At 44.1% G+C, this 17,726-nt stretch overlaps 1 protein-coding gene across 1 annotated transcript in view; it reads left to right on the forward strand.

Annotated features, from left to right (window-relative positions):
* OTOG (otogelin) overlaps positions 1-17,726 on the forward strand; it is a 1,239,067-nt gene that overhangs the window by 484,823 nt on the left and 736,518 nt on the right. Inside the window, exon 23 of the mRNA XM_069625375.1 lies at positions 16,206-16,340. Coding sequence (XP_069481476.1) covers positions 16,206-16,340 — 135 coding nt within the window. The remainder of the gene's footprint in view (positions 1-16,205; positions 16,341-17,726) is intronic.

A 17,726-nucleotide genomic window follows, 5' to 3' on the forward strand; every position in this document is an offset into this window, starting at 1 on the left:
CATACCCTTACCTAAAGTATTCCCACAATTTAAACCACCATTACCCAGTTCTTGGTTGATTTCAGTAGGGCCCAAATTGTCACAAAGCGGGGCATCATACAGTTTTTGGGAGAGAACATCTATGTCTCTCAGTGTAGATGACACTTCCATTAGGTTACCCAGATATTCTACATCCAAATCGTCCATGCCGTCGCTTGCCATATCCAAATTAATCGATGGATTCAGAGTTATGATACTAGGTGCGTTAAGGCAGTTGTGAACTGTAGCCACAACACTTGATTTCACCTCGAAACCATTAGATAGTGGCGGGCCTAAGGCCACCTTATCGATCTGATGTTCTAGACAAGTACTGTGGGATCATTTATTGATTTTTTTTTTTTCCAAACTTTATTTATATTTTACAATAACCGGTAGGCATGGCTCCAACAGGGAGCTGCTGAATGCAATATCCCACAACAATTCCCCCGCCCCACCGCCCCCCATCTCCCGTTTCCACAGTATCTTTGAGAGTTTCTACTCATTGCCTTAGTCGCATGGACGTTTTCTCTCCTTGTCTTCCCGCTCCTCCCTCTTACGGACCTGAGTTCTGGGTGTTTGGATTATCAGAGTCCGAAGTAACAGATTTGTTCATCAGGTAGGTGATATATGGTCCCCAGATATCAGGAGGGCGTGCGTGTAAAGGTAGTGTACGAATAAATTCAGTGTCCATATCTTGGCAATAAGTTATATCCTTTTCCCAGTCAGCTACCCTAGGGAGTGGGCCCCTGCCCCACGACATGGCTATTCTCCTTCGTGCTAGCACCATGAGGAGTGCCGCCAGCTTGCGTGACGATGGCTGCAGATGTCTTGTGAGGCCAAGAAGCGGGCCCAGCGGCAGGGGGGTCATCTGCTCTCCTATAATCTCGGATGTTGTTTGTATAACGGTGGACCAGAATTGCTGGATACCGGGGCAGACCCATGCCAGATGAAGAAAGTCGGCGTTGGGACAAACGCATCTCTCACACTGGGCCGACGCCTCTGGGTGGTGCCTGTGTTTTTTGGCGGGTGTGTAATATGTTTGGTGTACAAAATTGAAATGGATCAGTTTGTAGCGAGAGTTTAGCGCCACTTTTTGAGTTTGTCGCAGAATGTAGGCCCAGTCTTCCTCACTGATTGGTTCCTGCAAAACCGATTCCCACCTGTGTTGCACTTTAGGTAGGAGCTTCCTCGTGTCACTCACCAGGGTTTTGTACAGAGTTGACACCAGTCTGCCCTCTCCCTGTGCTAATATTGTGTTATGTAGCAGCTCCCACGTGGGGGGTTGTTTAGGGAATGAGGGGAATAGCTCCTGCAGGGCGTGACGGAGTCTGAAATAGAGAAAGACGTCCAAGGATGTGTTCCCTCCCTTGTCCTTGGCCATTTGGGTGGTCAGAAAGGTGCCCTCTGGGAAGAGGTCTCCTAGCGTTTTTACTCCTATTTTGTCTACCCATAGCAGGAATACCTTTTCGTTCGTGAGAGGGATACCGGGGATAAATTTTATAGGTAGTATGGGGGAGAATCGTACAGCCACTCCACACGCACTGGCGATCTTCTTCCATATCGCATATGTAGACAGGACCGTGTTCAGTGTCTTATGCGGCACGGGGATGTGGCTGATTATGACTGCGGATAGTAAATCGGGGGAGGCCAGGGCTCTTTCCACTTGCACATGTGGTCTTACATAGTGGATTGAGTACCAGTGGCTCAGGAATTGGGCCTGAGCCGCCCAGTAATATTTCTCTATATCTGGGAGCGCCAGACCTCCCTTCGCTATAGGTAAAGTGAGTGTGTCGTAAGCCACCCGAGCCGGTTTCCCCGCCCATATTAACTCTAGGATCGTGCTCTTGATCTTTGACAGAAAGGACTTGGGGAGAAGTAGCGGGATATTTGTGAAGAGATATAAGAGTTTGGGGAGAATAACCATTTTCGTCAGTGAGGTCCTGCCCCACAGTGTCAATGGGAGTGATTTCCATCTCTGAATACGTTCAAGTAATAGCTGCAGTGCGGTTCCGTAATTATCTCTAAATATCTCGTGATGGTTACGTGACATCTTGATCCCCAAGTAGCGCACTTTCGAGGTTTCCCATTGGAACCCATGGTCGTCGGCGAACTCTGAGGTGCACGGAGTCAGGGGGAATACTATCGATTTGGAGTGGTTGGTTTTGAGCCCTGACATTAACCCGAATCTTATCACCTCTCGCATTACGGGGTTGAGGTTGACTTGGGGGTCGCTAATGAACAGCATGACATCGTCCGCGTAGAGGGAGACGATTAGCCTGTGAGGACCCAGTTTTAACCCTCGCTCTAACTGCTCGGCCCGTAGCCTCGAGGCTAGGGGTTCCATCACCAGGGCGAAGATAAGGGCCGAAAGAGGGCAACCCTGTCTCGTCCCGCGTTCCAATGTGATCCCCGATGATTTAGTGTTCCCGAGTGTGATGTACGAGCGTGGTTTATTGTAAAGCAGAGCTACTAGCTTCAGGAAGAAGTTGCCCAGACCCATCTGCTTCAGTGTCGCGAACATGAAAGGCCACTCTACAGAGTCAAACGCCTTCTCGGCGTCCAGCAGTACTGCTATCGCCTGCTGTGTCGAGTCTAGGGCCTCGATGACGCCAAACAGCCTCCTTATGCCGAACGTTGTGCTACGCCCCGGGATGAACCCGGCCTGGTCACCCAGCACTAGTGCTGGCATCAGAGGGAGCAGTCTGGCCGCCAGGATTTTGGCCAGGATTTTGTTGTCCAGGTTGATCAGAGAGATCGGTCTATACGAGGCGCAGCTCTCTGTAGGTTTTCCGGGTTTATGCAGCATCATCACGTTGGCTTCACGCGTCGTGGGGGGAAGTGCTCCTCGACCCACCGCCTCTTCGTAGACCTGCAAGAGGAGGGGGGCCACTATGTCCATGTGCGCCTTGTAGAACTCGCCGTTGAGCCCATCGGGGCCGGGTGCTTTGATATTAGGTAGGGATTTGATTGCCATCCGGATTTCTTCCAGTGAGATGGGCGCGTTCAGGGGTTCGCGCAAGTCTTGGCTTACCCAATACAGTTCTGTGTCATTCAGGTATTCTTGTATCGCTTCGGGGTCTGATGTTCCTTTTGAGCTGTACAGGTCTTGATAGAATTCCCGGAAGGTGTTGGAGATCCCCTCCTCCGTGTAGACTATCTGTCCTTGCGCATCTGTGACACATTCAATATGAGGTGGGACTCTGTCTATCGATAGTAGTCGGGCCAGCAATGCACCTGGTTTTTGCCCCTCACCGTACTGCCTGATCTGCTGTCTACGACCCATGAACTTCAGTTCGCGGTCCGCTGTCTCCTTAAATTTCAAGAGTTCTTGCTTAAGCTTGGCTTGCGTGCATGGATCGGGGGTGTTGAGGAGATTCTGTTCCAATTCCTTTAAACGGTCCTCTATGTTGGACAGTTCCCTTCGGATCATTTTTAGTGTCCCGTTTTCTTTGGTCAGGCAGATTCCTCTGACAAAGCACTTGAATGTTTCCCAAATGGTGCCTGCGGAGTCAACCGAGTTTTGGTTGGTGTCTATGAAGGAGAGTATTTCTTGCCGCAGTTCTGCTGCAAACACTGCGTCTGTGAGTGAACCGGGTTTAAACCTCCAGTTGAGGCCTGGCACTGCTGTGCCCGCTAGGGTGGCCTCCAATACCACCATCGAATGGTCGGAATAGGACCTTGGTAGGATCTGGCACGCGTCCCACCTGAAAGGGCTGTGGGAGGACGCCAGGATATAATCGATTCTAGAACTGGTGTTGTGCACAGCTGATCGGAAGGTATAGTCTCTCCTGTCTCGGTTGTGTCTTCTCCACATGTCGGAAAGATTGAAGGCCTGACAAATCTCTCGAACCTGAGTACTTGCTTTGGACGGGTTTCCTGAAGTGTTGTGGGACCTGTCGAGCCTGGGGTCGAGCGCGGTGTTGAGGTCGCCCCCCCACACCACAGTCGACGCGTCGGTCGTGGCTAGATGGGACATTATCCAGTTAAAGTTATCGTGTCCGTCTGTGTTTGGAGCGTAAGAATTGACCACCACCACTTCCTTTCCAGCGATTATTCCTTTCACCAGTAGGGCCCTTCCTTCGGTGTCCTTCTTTGACTCGATGAGGCTGAAATTGGTCCTCTTATCGATCAGGATCGCCACGCCTCTGGCGAACGATGAGTAGGACGAGAAGTACCGGTGGCATCCCCATGATCTGGCCCAGCGCTGTTCCGACGAGGGTAGTAGGTGAGTCTCCTGGAGTATCGCTATGTTGATTTTGTGTCTCCGCAGATATTGAAGGATTCTCCTCATTTTCGTAGGCTGGTTGCCGCCGCGTATATTCCAGGTGGCGATTCTCAACGTTGTCGCTGCCATCTGAACGGATCAGTGTAATCCTGTCGGGCCGGGGCCCGCGGAGTTAGCTGGAGTCGCTTTCGGAGAAGGAGCCAGGAAGACTTGGCGATTGGTAGGTACATAGTTCCTCGCGTGGCTGTCGTGGATCGGGGGTATGTGGGTTGAGGCGGTATTACTGAATTAACTTCCCTCCCATGTACGGGCAACCCCCAACAGGCCCGTGGTAAACAGTCCCATAGTAACGAAACAACTTGCATTGCTGTGCTCGGGGCGCAAGTGGCCCTCCAAGAGAGGGCTAGCTCCCTTCCCCGGATACAATAGTGGTCTGCGGTGGTCTCTCCTTGTCAGCCATGCAGACACTAGCCCTCCCATTAGGTACCTTGTAGGCAAAATTTATGGTGGATTTCTTCTCGGTCTCTCTCCCCTTTGAGGCCTTCCGTTGGAGGAGGCGGGTCTGCAGCCCGAGCGGTCCAGATAATCGCTCGTCTCTTCCGGAGAGTTGAAAAACTGGGTCGTCCCCTCATGTTGGATTCGGAGTTTGGCAGGGTAGAGCATGGCGTATTGTATCTGGTTCTCTTGAAGCCTGCGCTTTACTGCCGTGTACGATCTTCTTTGCGCTTGGACCGCCTGGGAGAAATCCGGGAAAAATTGGATTTTATCACCGTCGTACTGAAGATCGCCTTTCTCCCTGGCCGCCCGTAGGATGGCGTCCCGGTCTTTGTAGTTGAGCACTCTCGCTATGATTGGGCGAGGATTAGCCCCCGGGATCGGTCTGGTGTTGGGAATTCGGTGGGCTCTCTCCACAACAAACAGTTTGGACAGGATGTCTGTGCCGAAAAGGTCCACGCATAACTTCTCGATGTAGTCCTCCATCTTTATGTTGAGTTGTTGTTCCCTAGCTCCAACGATCCTGATGTTGTTGCGTCGGGAGCGGCCCTCCAAGTCTTCATTCTTTGCGTTTACCGCTTTCATTTGCACTTCTAGGGAGGCCACTCTGGAAGTCAGGGCCGCTGCTCCGTCGTCGAGGTCCGACACCCTCTGCTCGACTGTGTCAAGTCTATCGGCGTGTTTGTCTAACCGGTGCTGGAGCAGATCAACCTTAGAGGAGAGGGTGTCGAGTTTGCTCCCAAGACCGCCAATTCCGGCTTTCAGTTCTAGGAGAATTTCCCTGATGTCGAACCCGTGGGCCTCCTCCTCGTCTTGGGTGGGAGATAGCGCTCTGCCATTTGAGGTGGTTGGTTTGGTCACGGAGCTGCCCTCAAAGTTTAGCTTCTTTTGAGCTCTGTCCATTTTCTTTGAGGCCGCCATCGGCGCTTGTGTAGCGGGGGTCCTACAGGGCACCGGAGGTAGGTCCCTCCTGATGTTTCCCTTTGTGATAGGGTATAGTGGAAGCGGGAGTGACGCCGGGTCCAAGCGCTATCTACTGCTGGTTCTCGGCTGGGCGGCCCGTACGTTGGGGGTTCACGCGGACCCCGGCTTGCGGTTTCCCGCGCCCCGCGCCTTCACACAGGCTGAAATTCACCCCGGGGAGTATGGACGGGGGCGCACGGGGGCGCGCGTACCTGATCTTCGGGGTTCGTTCAGGACGGCTCCTCCGAGATTCTGCCGGATGTCCCACCGCTTTCGGCCGCTCAGGCCGTCCCCCTCCGGGCCCGCTCTGTCTCCGACTGCCTCGCGTCTAGCCCGCGCCGGCGCTCCACTCGGACCGGGGAGGGGGAGGGTTTCTCGTCGCTGAGGAATCTGGACCCAGCATCCGAATTACGACGAAAGGAGTACTACGTTTTGTTCAGAATCGCTTTGGCTACAAACTGGGGGTGGCTGCATACACAATGCCCAGCGCAGATGCCTCGATTCGTCAGGATTTCTGAGGGAGCTCCGTGGAGCTCACAGGGAGGCCGCCATCTTGGACGGCTCTCTAGCGCCCTCTATGTGGGATCATTTATTGATATTGGTATTAATATTGATATTTTATTTGTATTGCGCTCGTACACAACTGTTTCAGAGCGCAACAAGGCAAGGGAGAAAACAAGGGAGAACAGAACAATGATCTTACTAGGCCCAGTGATATTGAGAATGCACAAGTGCATGGGAGAGGGAAGAAGGGGAAAGTGTTAGGGAGAGGGAGAGGTGAAAAGTGCTGGCTAAGGAATAAAAATAAATAAGACATAAATAAATAAATAAATAAATAAATAAATAAGCAACAGTGGTAGTGCCGCCAGCAAGTGGCAAGTACTAGGTTTAAGGCAACAGACAGGGTGTGCCAGATAAAGTCAGAAAACAGAGGGGGACTATACGGCTACGGCTACAGACCCCAGTGGAAGGGATTGCCAGGAGGCAGTGCGGGTGGGTGGGCAGGTGAGCAGGTACCTGGGCCTGAAAGTGAGAGGGTGACCAGGTGCATAGTGCCAAGACAGAACAGATCAGCAGGGGAGAGGAGGAGAGAAGGCAGAAGCAAAGTAGAAGGTCTTGAGGTGCTTCCAGAACCAGAGATGGTTCTCCTCAAGCTTCAGAGTGTCAGGGAAGCATGTTACAGCGGGAGGCCCCACCCGAAGACAGAGATCTACCCCCAGCTCGTTTCTTTGAAAAATTACTGACCCTGAGGGAGTTAGAGGTGGAGGAGCGAAGAGTTCGGGAGGTAAGGTATTTACGGAGGAAGAGCTGACGGTATTTTGGGCCCAAGCCCCAGAAAGCTTACACTACACTTGCACTAGAAGTCACAGAAGTGTGTCTTACTACATCCACTTCCTCCACACAAAACATATCCACTTCATCCATAACTTCGGCAGGTTACATCATCACTGCTTCAATCAGTTTTGTTCCAACACAACCAACCAAATGTCTCATTAAGATCACTAACGATTGCTTTGACAGCTGAGTCCTCGTCTAGTTTTTTTAACGGTAATGCTTTGGGAAGTACAATTTGAATTGATTGCAAGAGGGAGACGGTTTGGAGATGATTTTAGGGATACATATCCAACACCCTTTAACCAAGAGCTTTTGAGGACTTCCCTCAACTGAGCTGTCACAACCTGGAACCACCTCGAGGCCTGCTACCTGGGTCCATATCACCCATCGCTTTCCATGAGTCCTTCATGTTCTTATATACGTATAAGGTGCCAAAAGGATACCAACACAGTACCAACAAATACCGCAACTTAGTTCTAAAAGTTGAGCGGCTACAACACAGTTACCTGGGCTGGAAAACACCAGAGCTACAGCATGTACGAGACACACTTGTTAAAATGTGCAGTGTATCTACCGACTGCTGCACAGTTAATACAGGAGAATGCAGCTGCCACCACGGCCGCCACCACAACCCGCTACACTCAGGGAGGTGAACGGGAAAGGAAGGACACAGATTGCGCTACTCTACACAAACAAACTGGTGCAAACAGAAACACGAGAGTGCAACAGGAGCAACACAGCAGAACCAAATCACTATTCAACACAACCAACCACAGTATAGACATTCATCCGCTCATCCACTAACCAAGCAACACGAACAACGAACAGCACTTTCCAGTCACTTCCCAGTGCACACGCGCAGATGCGTGCACATGCCTGATGTGCTTCCTGGATGAAGAGGGAGGAGCCTTGTGAGCACTTCCTAAAACAATGAAAAGAGGGATATTAGCCTTGTGGAGAGGAAGGTGATATATAATATATGCTTAATCAATGTCCCAATCTGTACCACAGGCCACTTCTCTTTCAGTCACTTCAATCTCAGGGCTTAATGTAAAGGTCCAGGGGGACAGTCGAAATGAACAGCACTTTCCAGGCACTTCCCAGTGCGCGTGCACAAATGCGTGCCCATGCCTGATTATGTAGTACTTCCTGGATGAAGGGGAAGGAGCCTTGTGAGCGCTGCCTAAAACAATGAAAAGAGGGATATTAGCCTCCTGGAGAGGAAGGTAATATATAATCTATGCTAAAGCAATGTCCCAGTCTGTACCATGGGTCCTCTTTGCTTTCAGTCACTTCAATCTCAGAGCTGATTTCAAAGGTCCAGGGGGACAGGCGAAGCGAACAGCACTTTCCAGGCACTTCCCTTATGCTATATTGAAACATGCAATAAGTGCAGTGCTAACCTCCTCTACAATAATAGTGCTAACGTTGACAATATCCTTATAATGCTTAATTAACTGGGGAAATAGTTCCAAATAGATTGTGAATAACAGTGGGTTCATAGTGCATCACAGCCTAACACCTTGCAACCCAAAGGAACAGCTGAGTTGAACCCCCCAACAACTATTGATGCCTTGAAATCTACAAATGAATTGAACCTCAGATTCACCAGCACAATGCAAAACCACAATGTGCACATGACTAGGCAGAGAAAGCTCCATTCCACCCATTGGCAAACATTTTCAGCATCAATAAACAGGGCGTACAAATGATGGGGGTTACACCAAGACAGGTGTATCAATCTCAGCAGTTGCTAGGATAGTCTACTTTATGATGGTGTGAGCTGGGAAGAACCCATGTTGATCCCTATGAACCACAGATGTTATAAACTTTGGTAAGCGATTATCAGCCACCTTAGGAAACATTTTACTAGCCCATTGAAAATACATATGAGATAGTATAGGTTAGTATAATGATATCCTCCTTTGATCTCCCATTTATTAAGGAATATGATGCACTTTCAAAAAAGTGCCACCCATCCTCTACTGCTGACAGCTCTTCCGGGAGAACATTAGCTGCAGTCACAACTGACTTGAGTGTCGCCTGAGAGGTGAACAGTCCCTGCCCAACAACTAATAGGCTTTGCTAATTGATATTAGACAAGAATAAATCAGTCTTAGCTTGAAGATTCTCTAAGCCCTAGATATGGAAGTTGCCATAAGATGTTTCAATGTCACTTTTGATTGCCCCCTTATACTTTATTAGCAGCCCAAAGGTGCTTTTTATCTCACCTATCTCCATGAGGCTTTGCCTCACAGTGCTTAATTATGACAACTGCTGGCCTACTGTGGTTTGTACACCTAAACTACTCCTCTTCATAACATTTAAGAAGTATGTTTTATGGGACTATAAGCAAAAGCTGCCAGGATGCACATTGCACTATCATTATTTCAGCTTTTGCCTAAGAAGTCTGCATCCTATATACTGTAAAGACTTTACCAGCATACTCAAGCCAGATTTAACCTGTGCCTTCCTTTTTCTTGGTTTATTGGGCATGAATGTGTACAACCTGTCAATTTTGCTTTAAGTGCAAAACAAAATGTCCTCTACAATTGTGTGACATTGCTAACCTTAATAAATTCTTTTGTGATCACAATTTGTCTTACCTCATCAACTTTCGTTGAAGGGTCCACCATCAGATACTTTGGGATTGTTGCCATACAAGGAATTGAGAACCAAGCCATGGAGTGATCAGGATAGAAAATTCCCTAAATTTGGCAGGTCACATTTCCCAACCAGTTTTGACAGGCCCATGCCCGGTCAATGCAGGAATAATGTTGGTGTGCTATGAAATAAAAAATTAACAACCAACATAGGTGGGTGAAATGCTACATAACTGTGAATGTATAGCCATCAACTGTTTTTTTCATGCCATTTATTTACCCTCCTTGCCCTTACAAGAATACCTTTCAGTCTATTGCTTGGGAGCAATGTGAAAGTCTGCAAAAATACACCCTGGGGCCACCCAATGATCATAATCCAAATTCAAGTTTAGGCTTATGTTGCAGTCATCCCTGTTAGGGATACAGAACGAAATCAGAGTAAATGCATGAACAGGCACTGACTAAAAACCAGGTATCTGTCTTGGCCCACATGACATACATTTTTTATTTTTTACTATTTTTATTTTTATTGTTATTTGGTTGAAAAGGGAAAAAATCAACCTTTAACATTTTTTATACAACAATCCTAAAAATACAAGGGATTAAAATTCAAAGTAGTCCATAGAAAAAATGCACAATCAAACACATTATTTCATGCAACAGTACACATAAAAATAGATTCAATTAATTGATGAGAAAGCACCACCGTATTAACAAGGTTATCTAGCTAAATTGTATTTGCGTCTAACTTCAAAGCTTTAAGAAAACCGGTAACAACCACTACTATTGAGGTAGAACATCTGGCTAAGCATACTGGCCAAAGTGACTCCTTGCCGAAAGCTAGAAACATTTCTTGGTATTTCTTTAAATAATTCCATCTCAGACCCTGGAGGATTTTAGAGGTTAGTAACAAGTGTAGAGTTTCACAGATATGATTTTCATTGCAAAATCTACAAGAGGTTTGCTCATCCAATAACATATCATAGCGTGCCAAAATTGATTTAGTTAAGATCAAGTTCCACCAAAAACTTAGAAATATTGACCTAGTAGATCTGTCCAGGTAAATTACTAGAAATGGTGCTAGAGTCCTCACTTTCTTATGTTCTTCCCTGAGATGAGCTAGGGAAGAATAAGCATGCATGGTTTCTATTGTGGATATCCTGCCCATCTCATAGAGTTTAGAATATACCTGGATAAGAAATCAAATCTTGAATTTAATTGACTGTTACCTCCAAAAGGCTACTACAATAGTCATGAATTACACACAACTAAGTATTACCTGTCAGCTCTAACATCTTTTTTAGATCCACATACAGTGAGTTATCAGGAGGACAGAACAGTTTTTGAAGGAGGGACAGAATTTTCCAATCAGCTCTGGCTTTTAATGAAACCACACCCGGAAGCCTCAGAACAGTTCTCCACCGTAAGGCCTCAGACACCGGCAGATAACCAATCACTGCCATAGGATAGGTGTAAATCCCGTAAGCAATTTAGGGACTACCTTCCCTTCGTAGTAACGCATTACAGGCCTCAAGATAAATTTCCCATATTTCAAATCTACCCTCTGAAGTTGCATAGCCATAGCACTCGCCTGACTTTTAATCCAGGAGCAGATTTTAGGGACATTGGTCCTGGAGGAAATTTAAAAGCTCAAATAAATCAAGCTCCCAACTTTCGCCACTGGTTCAGAACCAAGCCCCATACATTTCCATTCTGTTTCCTGGAGTTTGTGCACTGCATTATTTCAGTTTTGACAGGATTCACTTTCAAAGAATGTTTAGTTGCAACATCGGCAAAGGCATTAAGTAAGCGTTGGAGGCCCAACAGGGTACAATCAAAGAGAAGGTAGTCATCCACGTACGCCAGCCATACTTGTCATAGATGATGTAATTTAGGGGTGACAATAGTAGCTGGTGATGAGCTTTTTCCTATATCGGCCATATATTAGTTGAACAGTCAGGGAATCAAAATTCATCTCTGCCTTACACCCGAAAAGGAATCTACAGGTCAAGATAAATGGTGAGATTGGTTAAGGCGTACTTGAATCTTAGAGTTAGAGTTTAAGCCAACTATCATTTATAGTAGACTTGCTGTGATCCCCCATTTGTGCAATTTAAACCACAGCATGTTGCGATCAACAGTGTCAAAAGCTGCCATTAGGTCGACTAATGCATTGTCCACTGATCCAAACTTCCCACTCTCAACCAAGTGCTGGATACAATTAAATAGGAAGCCATTTAATGATGTTCCCATATTTCTTCTGAATCTTATGTGTCATGTTTCAAGTCGCCCCGCTTGCACCGCCCAGCGTTCTAGATGGGACAGCAGGATTTAGGCACAGACCTTACTGTCAGCATTACCGTACTACTATTGGTCTGTAATTTAATAGGTTGGATCTCACACCATTTATATAAATATGAATAATATACGCAATGGACCAAACATCGGGAAAGACTTTAAGTTTTGCAATATTCTGAAACAGATAGGAGAAGTTGGTAGCCGACATTTCAGGATTTGATTTAAAAAGAAAATTTGACAACCCATTAGGGTCTGCGGCTCGAGAAGAACTAAGACGATCAATAATATCTAACAATGTCTCATAACCAAAATCAATTGAGCCAGTGATATTTTTATCCTGAAGAACCTTCGGTTGAAAGAGACCTACTCCCTTGGGTAATAAAAATAATTCCTGAAAATGTGCCACCCAATAGGCCTCCATCACAACGTTAACTTGTTGTTCCACTTGTGATGTGTCTAATCAATTAATCACTCGCCAGAAAGCAGAGGTGTTTTTATTGCTCAAGATGGACATCAACTCTGCATCCTCCTGAGAGCTATTGATCCAAGTCTGTCGTACCGTCCCACACTTTGGGCCTCATTATAAGTTTGCAAGTAAGCTCACGGCACCCTTGTTTCCGGACCAACAAGCTATGTGTCTGTCTGCTGTGGCCGCAAGTCCGGCAGCAACCCGCCATTCGCACTGACAGGGTTACTGCCATACTCGTAATGATGCCTATAGATTTCTTTTCGTCCATGGCGATATCAATTCTTTTCGTAATAAGTCTTAGGTGTTTTCGCATTTCGCAATTTCGGAGGACCAATTCTTCGCTGCAGATGTTTTGAGGATAAGTTGGACTGCCGCTTCTTACTAAACACCTTACCAATAGTAAAAAACGTATTAACAAATGGCTCAAATAGGGCCACTGAAAAAGTATTACATTTCCACTCCTCTGAAGAGTGCATAGTAAATATAACAACCAAATCATTCACTTTAGTGGCTTTAGCAGCATTCCACGATATTCTAGTGCCCAATGTATTAACCATTACATCAGACATTGTCTGAGTGCCTTTGGGCTCATTCTCCAAATTTACAGAGAACATGGCCTCAACCATTGAATGATCACTCAGACTAGTTTGTGTAATGGTGAAGTGGAAACACTTCAAATCTAGCCAGCTATCTGTAAAGATGTAATCTATGGATGAGTGGATATTCCCATTGGACCAAGTAGGGGGAGCACCATTGGTCGGAGAAGCAAGACCCAGCGACTCTAACCCTTTCCCCCATTGTTGACCATGCTCATGCATATTGTTAATCCTTACTCCATCTTCATCAGAAACAGCCCACTGAGGCAGTCAGAGTTCCCATAAACAAAATATGCCCTCCTTCCACTCATTCACAAATGAACTACATCAATTATAGTGCCTGTCTTAAAAAAGGTAATTCTTAACGTGTCATAGATGAGAAAATGTGCCGTCAGGATAATGTTTAACATTGATATTTAAGTCAGACATGCTCGGGAACAGTTTTTTATTTTTTAAAATAACATTGCTCTTATGATTAATTGAGGACAGCGTGACATATTTACAGGTGACCTGCATCATGCTGTCGAGTATCAATACATTTGATTGAATGACACTCACCCCCAGGACAATATAACAACCCACCCTGAAATTGAGTTCACACAACCTTTTAAAGGCAAGTCTAACACTAGCCTAATAGTGCCTGTGAAAAAGTACCAACCTGCAATCTGGGACACAAAACATCATTTTCGATTAGAATATTTTGTTTTTATTTCAAAAGAATACATTAATTTAAATGCAGGTGCTCGCCACATCACACCAGAGGGAGTAAGTAAAATACTACAAAGCAATTGCTGTTGTCATGAAATACATGATGTCATTATAATACAACATGCCTATGTTTGGTTTTGCTTATGAAAATAAACCATGGAATGCAAAAATTACACTGCTGATTCATATAAACATCCATGTATAAACAATCATAAGTGAATGGCTATTTTCAACAATAAGTCCTTACTGGGTTTCCTTAATGATAAACATCACATTTTTACATCTTAGACATGTTCTTGTAGTGACCCTTGGAGGAAGCACAATCAATACAATTTAATTAATTATTATTATTGTTTATTTGTTTAGTCCTTAAGAACTTTTACAAAATACATATAAAACTAATCAATAACATTCATTACAAATACATCTGAATACAAATACGTACAAATAAATCCAATAATTTTCACAATTTACATTCATTAGAACACTAAAATATTTATCATTCAATTTAATTTATTAAAATGCACTTAATATGTCCTTAATCCATAAGAATCGCAGCATCAGTTTTAATGCCTGGGGATATTTCAAGTCTTCCTGTAGTTGTTTCCACAAGCGATAAAGTACAATGTGCATTGATTCAGAATCTGTGTGCAGACAATAGTGTCAAAATTATTTTATTTTAACTCCTTTATCAGACTCGAGCTTTTATTTCTTCCTCACCAATGTGAGTTGTTTATCTGTTAAAATATTTATATATCAAATATCTTAGTTGGTGTTTATATGCAATTGTGCTAATTTGCATATTCTTGTTCAGAAATATCATTGCATCTTCTAACCCAGAAGCAAAATGGCTTCATTATTGTTTATTAATGATATAAAGAAATATTGCATTACCAAATTATGATGTACACATTCCGATTGGAATCATAACTGGATGTGGATGTAAAATGAGAATACAACCAGAGTCAGATGTGGTCAAGGAAGGCAGTGTTCTGCCTCCTTTAAAGTTGAGATGGATGCTAGATGAGGGTGCATTTTAGCCCCATTTCTATTATTAATTTATATCAACAGTCTTGCAAATAATATTGATGAGTGCGAATGTGATGCATTTGTGATAGGAGGGAAGAAAATTGGTATCTTAAAATACCAGAGTGATGTTGTTTTTATTTCGAAATCACTGAAGCATATTAGGAAACAACTTCAGGTTGTAAATAATTTTTGCACCGAGCTTACTTTAGTAGTGAATATGGCTAAAACAGAAGCAGTGGTTTGTCACAAAACAAGGAAGATGAAAACAGTTTTTTCATGTGCCAGAGAGAAGATTTGTCAGGTCTCTGCATTTGATTAGTTTGGGTTTAGGACAACAGCAAACAGATCTAGGTGTGCTCATTGAGAATGTCAAAGGCCATTATTTTCTCAAAGAACAGGCACAATGAGATAATTTGCCGTAACACATAAAGCTAATTCTATTTCCCCACTAATGAAAGTCCATACGGCCCCAGCCCATTCTTTCACTACAAAAAGGGACAATCTCTGGAGTTTCTTATTTTCCCAAACATTAGAAATAGAAGAGTAATATTTGTGAAGAACATGTCATTTCTCCTTAAAAATTAGCCAACTCTACCAGTGGTTACTGAGCTTGGTTTATGACCTCTGTGTTATGAAACACAGTTAAGACGTTTCCTCCTCTGGCTTAGAATACATAGTACAGAGCAACTGGACATGCCTAGAACAACAGCATGGAATGCCTTGGTGAATGGTATATGGGAAAGGATGGCCATGATTAAACATGTGAAGTTATTGGTGTGTACCTTATTGGTTTTGGGAAGTTGTACTCTGCAGAAGTGAGACTAAAGGAAGCTTATGATGAGTGGGCTTTAAGTCATTTTTGGGCATTGTCAGAAGCAGGCACCCTAACATTGGGGTACCTGGCTTTAAAAACTAGCTTTGGCTTTGAACAATATATGAAATGGTTACCTAATCCTCATAAATGTGCATTATTTCTTAAATTCTGCCTAAGTATTCTCCCATCAGCCTATCAAGCTGCAAAGTAGCAATCTGGAAATTCTGAATGATGCCCGTTATGCATAAGTGTGCAGGAATCAGAGACCCATTGTATACATATGCACCCGTTATATGCCCTAAGTAGATTGAGAAGGATTCTACCAATTTTATAAAAGGAAGGGATCAGACAAAGTGAAATGGCAATTAGATTTCTGATATATATTGATACTCATTTTATGGTGCCATGCGGTACACATTTTTTAGATAGTATATTGACACATGGAAGTGAGCTTTTGGAATTAACTAACGTTTAATTATACAGTATTTTCCTTTCTTTTTCTTAACTTTTTTTCTCTTTTCAAAAATGTTTATGTTCAATGATATGATATGGCATTTATAATGTACTTTATAGTAATGTGTAATTTCGTAATAACATTTTGAAAAATTGCTTGATAATTATACTAATGTTTCATTTCTGTTTGCTTCTCTAGAGCACATCGGCCAACCGTTTCTCCGTAATTGTGGAAAATGTGAACTGTTTCAATACTGGGATCATATGCCGGAAATATATTTCCATTAATGTTGGAGATTCTACCATAAAATTTGAGGATGACACTGGCAAACCAGTATGTATTTTTGCTTGCAAATTAATTACATGGTTAAAGTGGTTTTACTTTTGGTCATAGCTGCATTGGCAGCTACCTCTACATTGACAGTAGAGGCCAGCAAACCTTCTTTATCAGCTAATAGACCTTGCAAGTCTATATTTGATAACAATAAGTCAATGTAATCTTTGAGGAATGTCCTATCCCTAATAATGTAATCGCCCAAAAAAAAAAACATTTTGACTGATTCCACCCTTATCATTTATTAGCAGCCCCTTTTGTACAGCAACTGAAGCTACATTCACAGTTTAAATGTTCCAAAGGTAATGAAATATATATGCCTTTGTGTTTGGGGATTTTAGAGGAGTGAGCCCTCAATCTATCTGCTCAAAAAGCTCTATCTTTGAAGACATTATAAAAGTCAAAAGAAAGAGCTAATTGCGATCTGTTCTGTTAAGGTTCTTTCATGTTGAAAGAATTGTAGAGCAGCCTGGAGAATTGAAATCATACCTGAAAGACAACGGAAAAGCAGACATGAGGGGCTGAACATCAACATTTGTGTTACCAAGTTGGCTGCGGTTTATATATGAATTGAGTGTATGAGGATGGGATTCACAAAGTGTTCTTTCCAGAACTGATATATTTTTCAAGGTGAGAGGTCAATCTATTCCCATCTCAATGTAATAGGAAGAAATTCTGTGTCACTGAGTGACAACTTTAGCCAGGAGCAATTAAGCCATTTGCATCTAGCATAGCTAAGTACGGCTGTAGGATGGTAAATTCCTGTGAGGCAAGTATGAAGAGGGGGTGGGACGAAAGGAGGATATGTATTCTCTGTATGGTTTGTTGTTATATGTGCATTTCAGAGCACTATGATGTTTACAAAGTCGGAAACCACTGCGTTGGAGTAATTCTTACAAATTCATGTGCAACCAATATGAAATTGTAATTTTAGAGATCTTCGTTTTAAAAAGTGAAATAGTTAAATTATAGAAAGAAACAATATTTAAAAGAGTGTAATCACATTATGAGATATAGGGCCTCTTACAAAAAAAGCATTAAGTCCAAGCAAAGTATTCAGTGCGAGAAATAACAATAAGATTAGCACAGGAAGCCGATTAATGGAACTAAATTGGTGCAGAAACCTGCAGCGCAAAGAATAACTAGTAGCGCCTGGAACACCCCCAACAAGCCAACATTACAAACAGAACTTAGCAGTGTCAAACAACCTTTGAGCTGACCCCATTGAAAAAAAGTATTCAAAGATTACTTATCAGTAGTTACCATTACTCCCACTCCACTCCTGCAACTGACAAGTCCTCATCCCAGCACCCCCCACTAAACTGTGCCTCGCCCCTAATTTAAAGCAGTACCCGCACACCCCAACAAAACTGCACCTAGCCCCCT

The sequence above is a fragment of the Ambystoma mexicanum genome, chromosome 11 (assembly GCF_040938575.1).
Source record: "Ambystoma mexicanum isolate Mex_15411 chromosome 11, UKY_AmexF1_1, whole genome shotgun sequence".
Taxonomy (NCBI): domain Eukaryota; kingdom Metazoa; phylum Chordata; class Amphibia; order Caudata; family Ambystomatidae; genus Ambystoma; species Ambystoma mexicanum.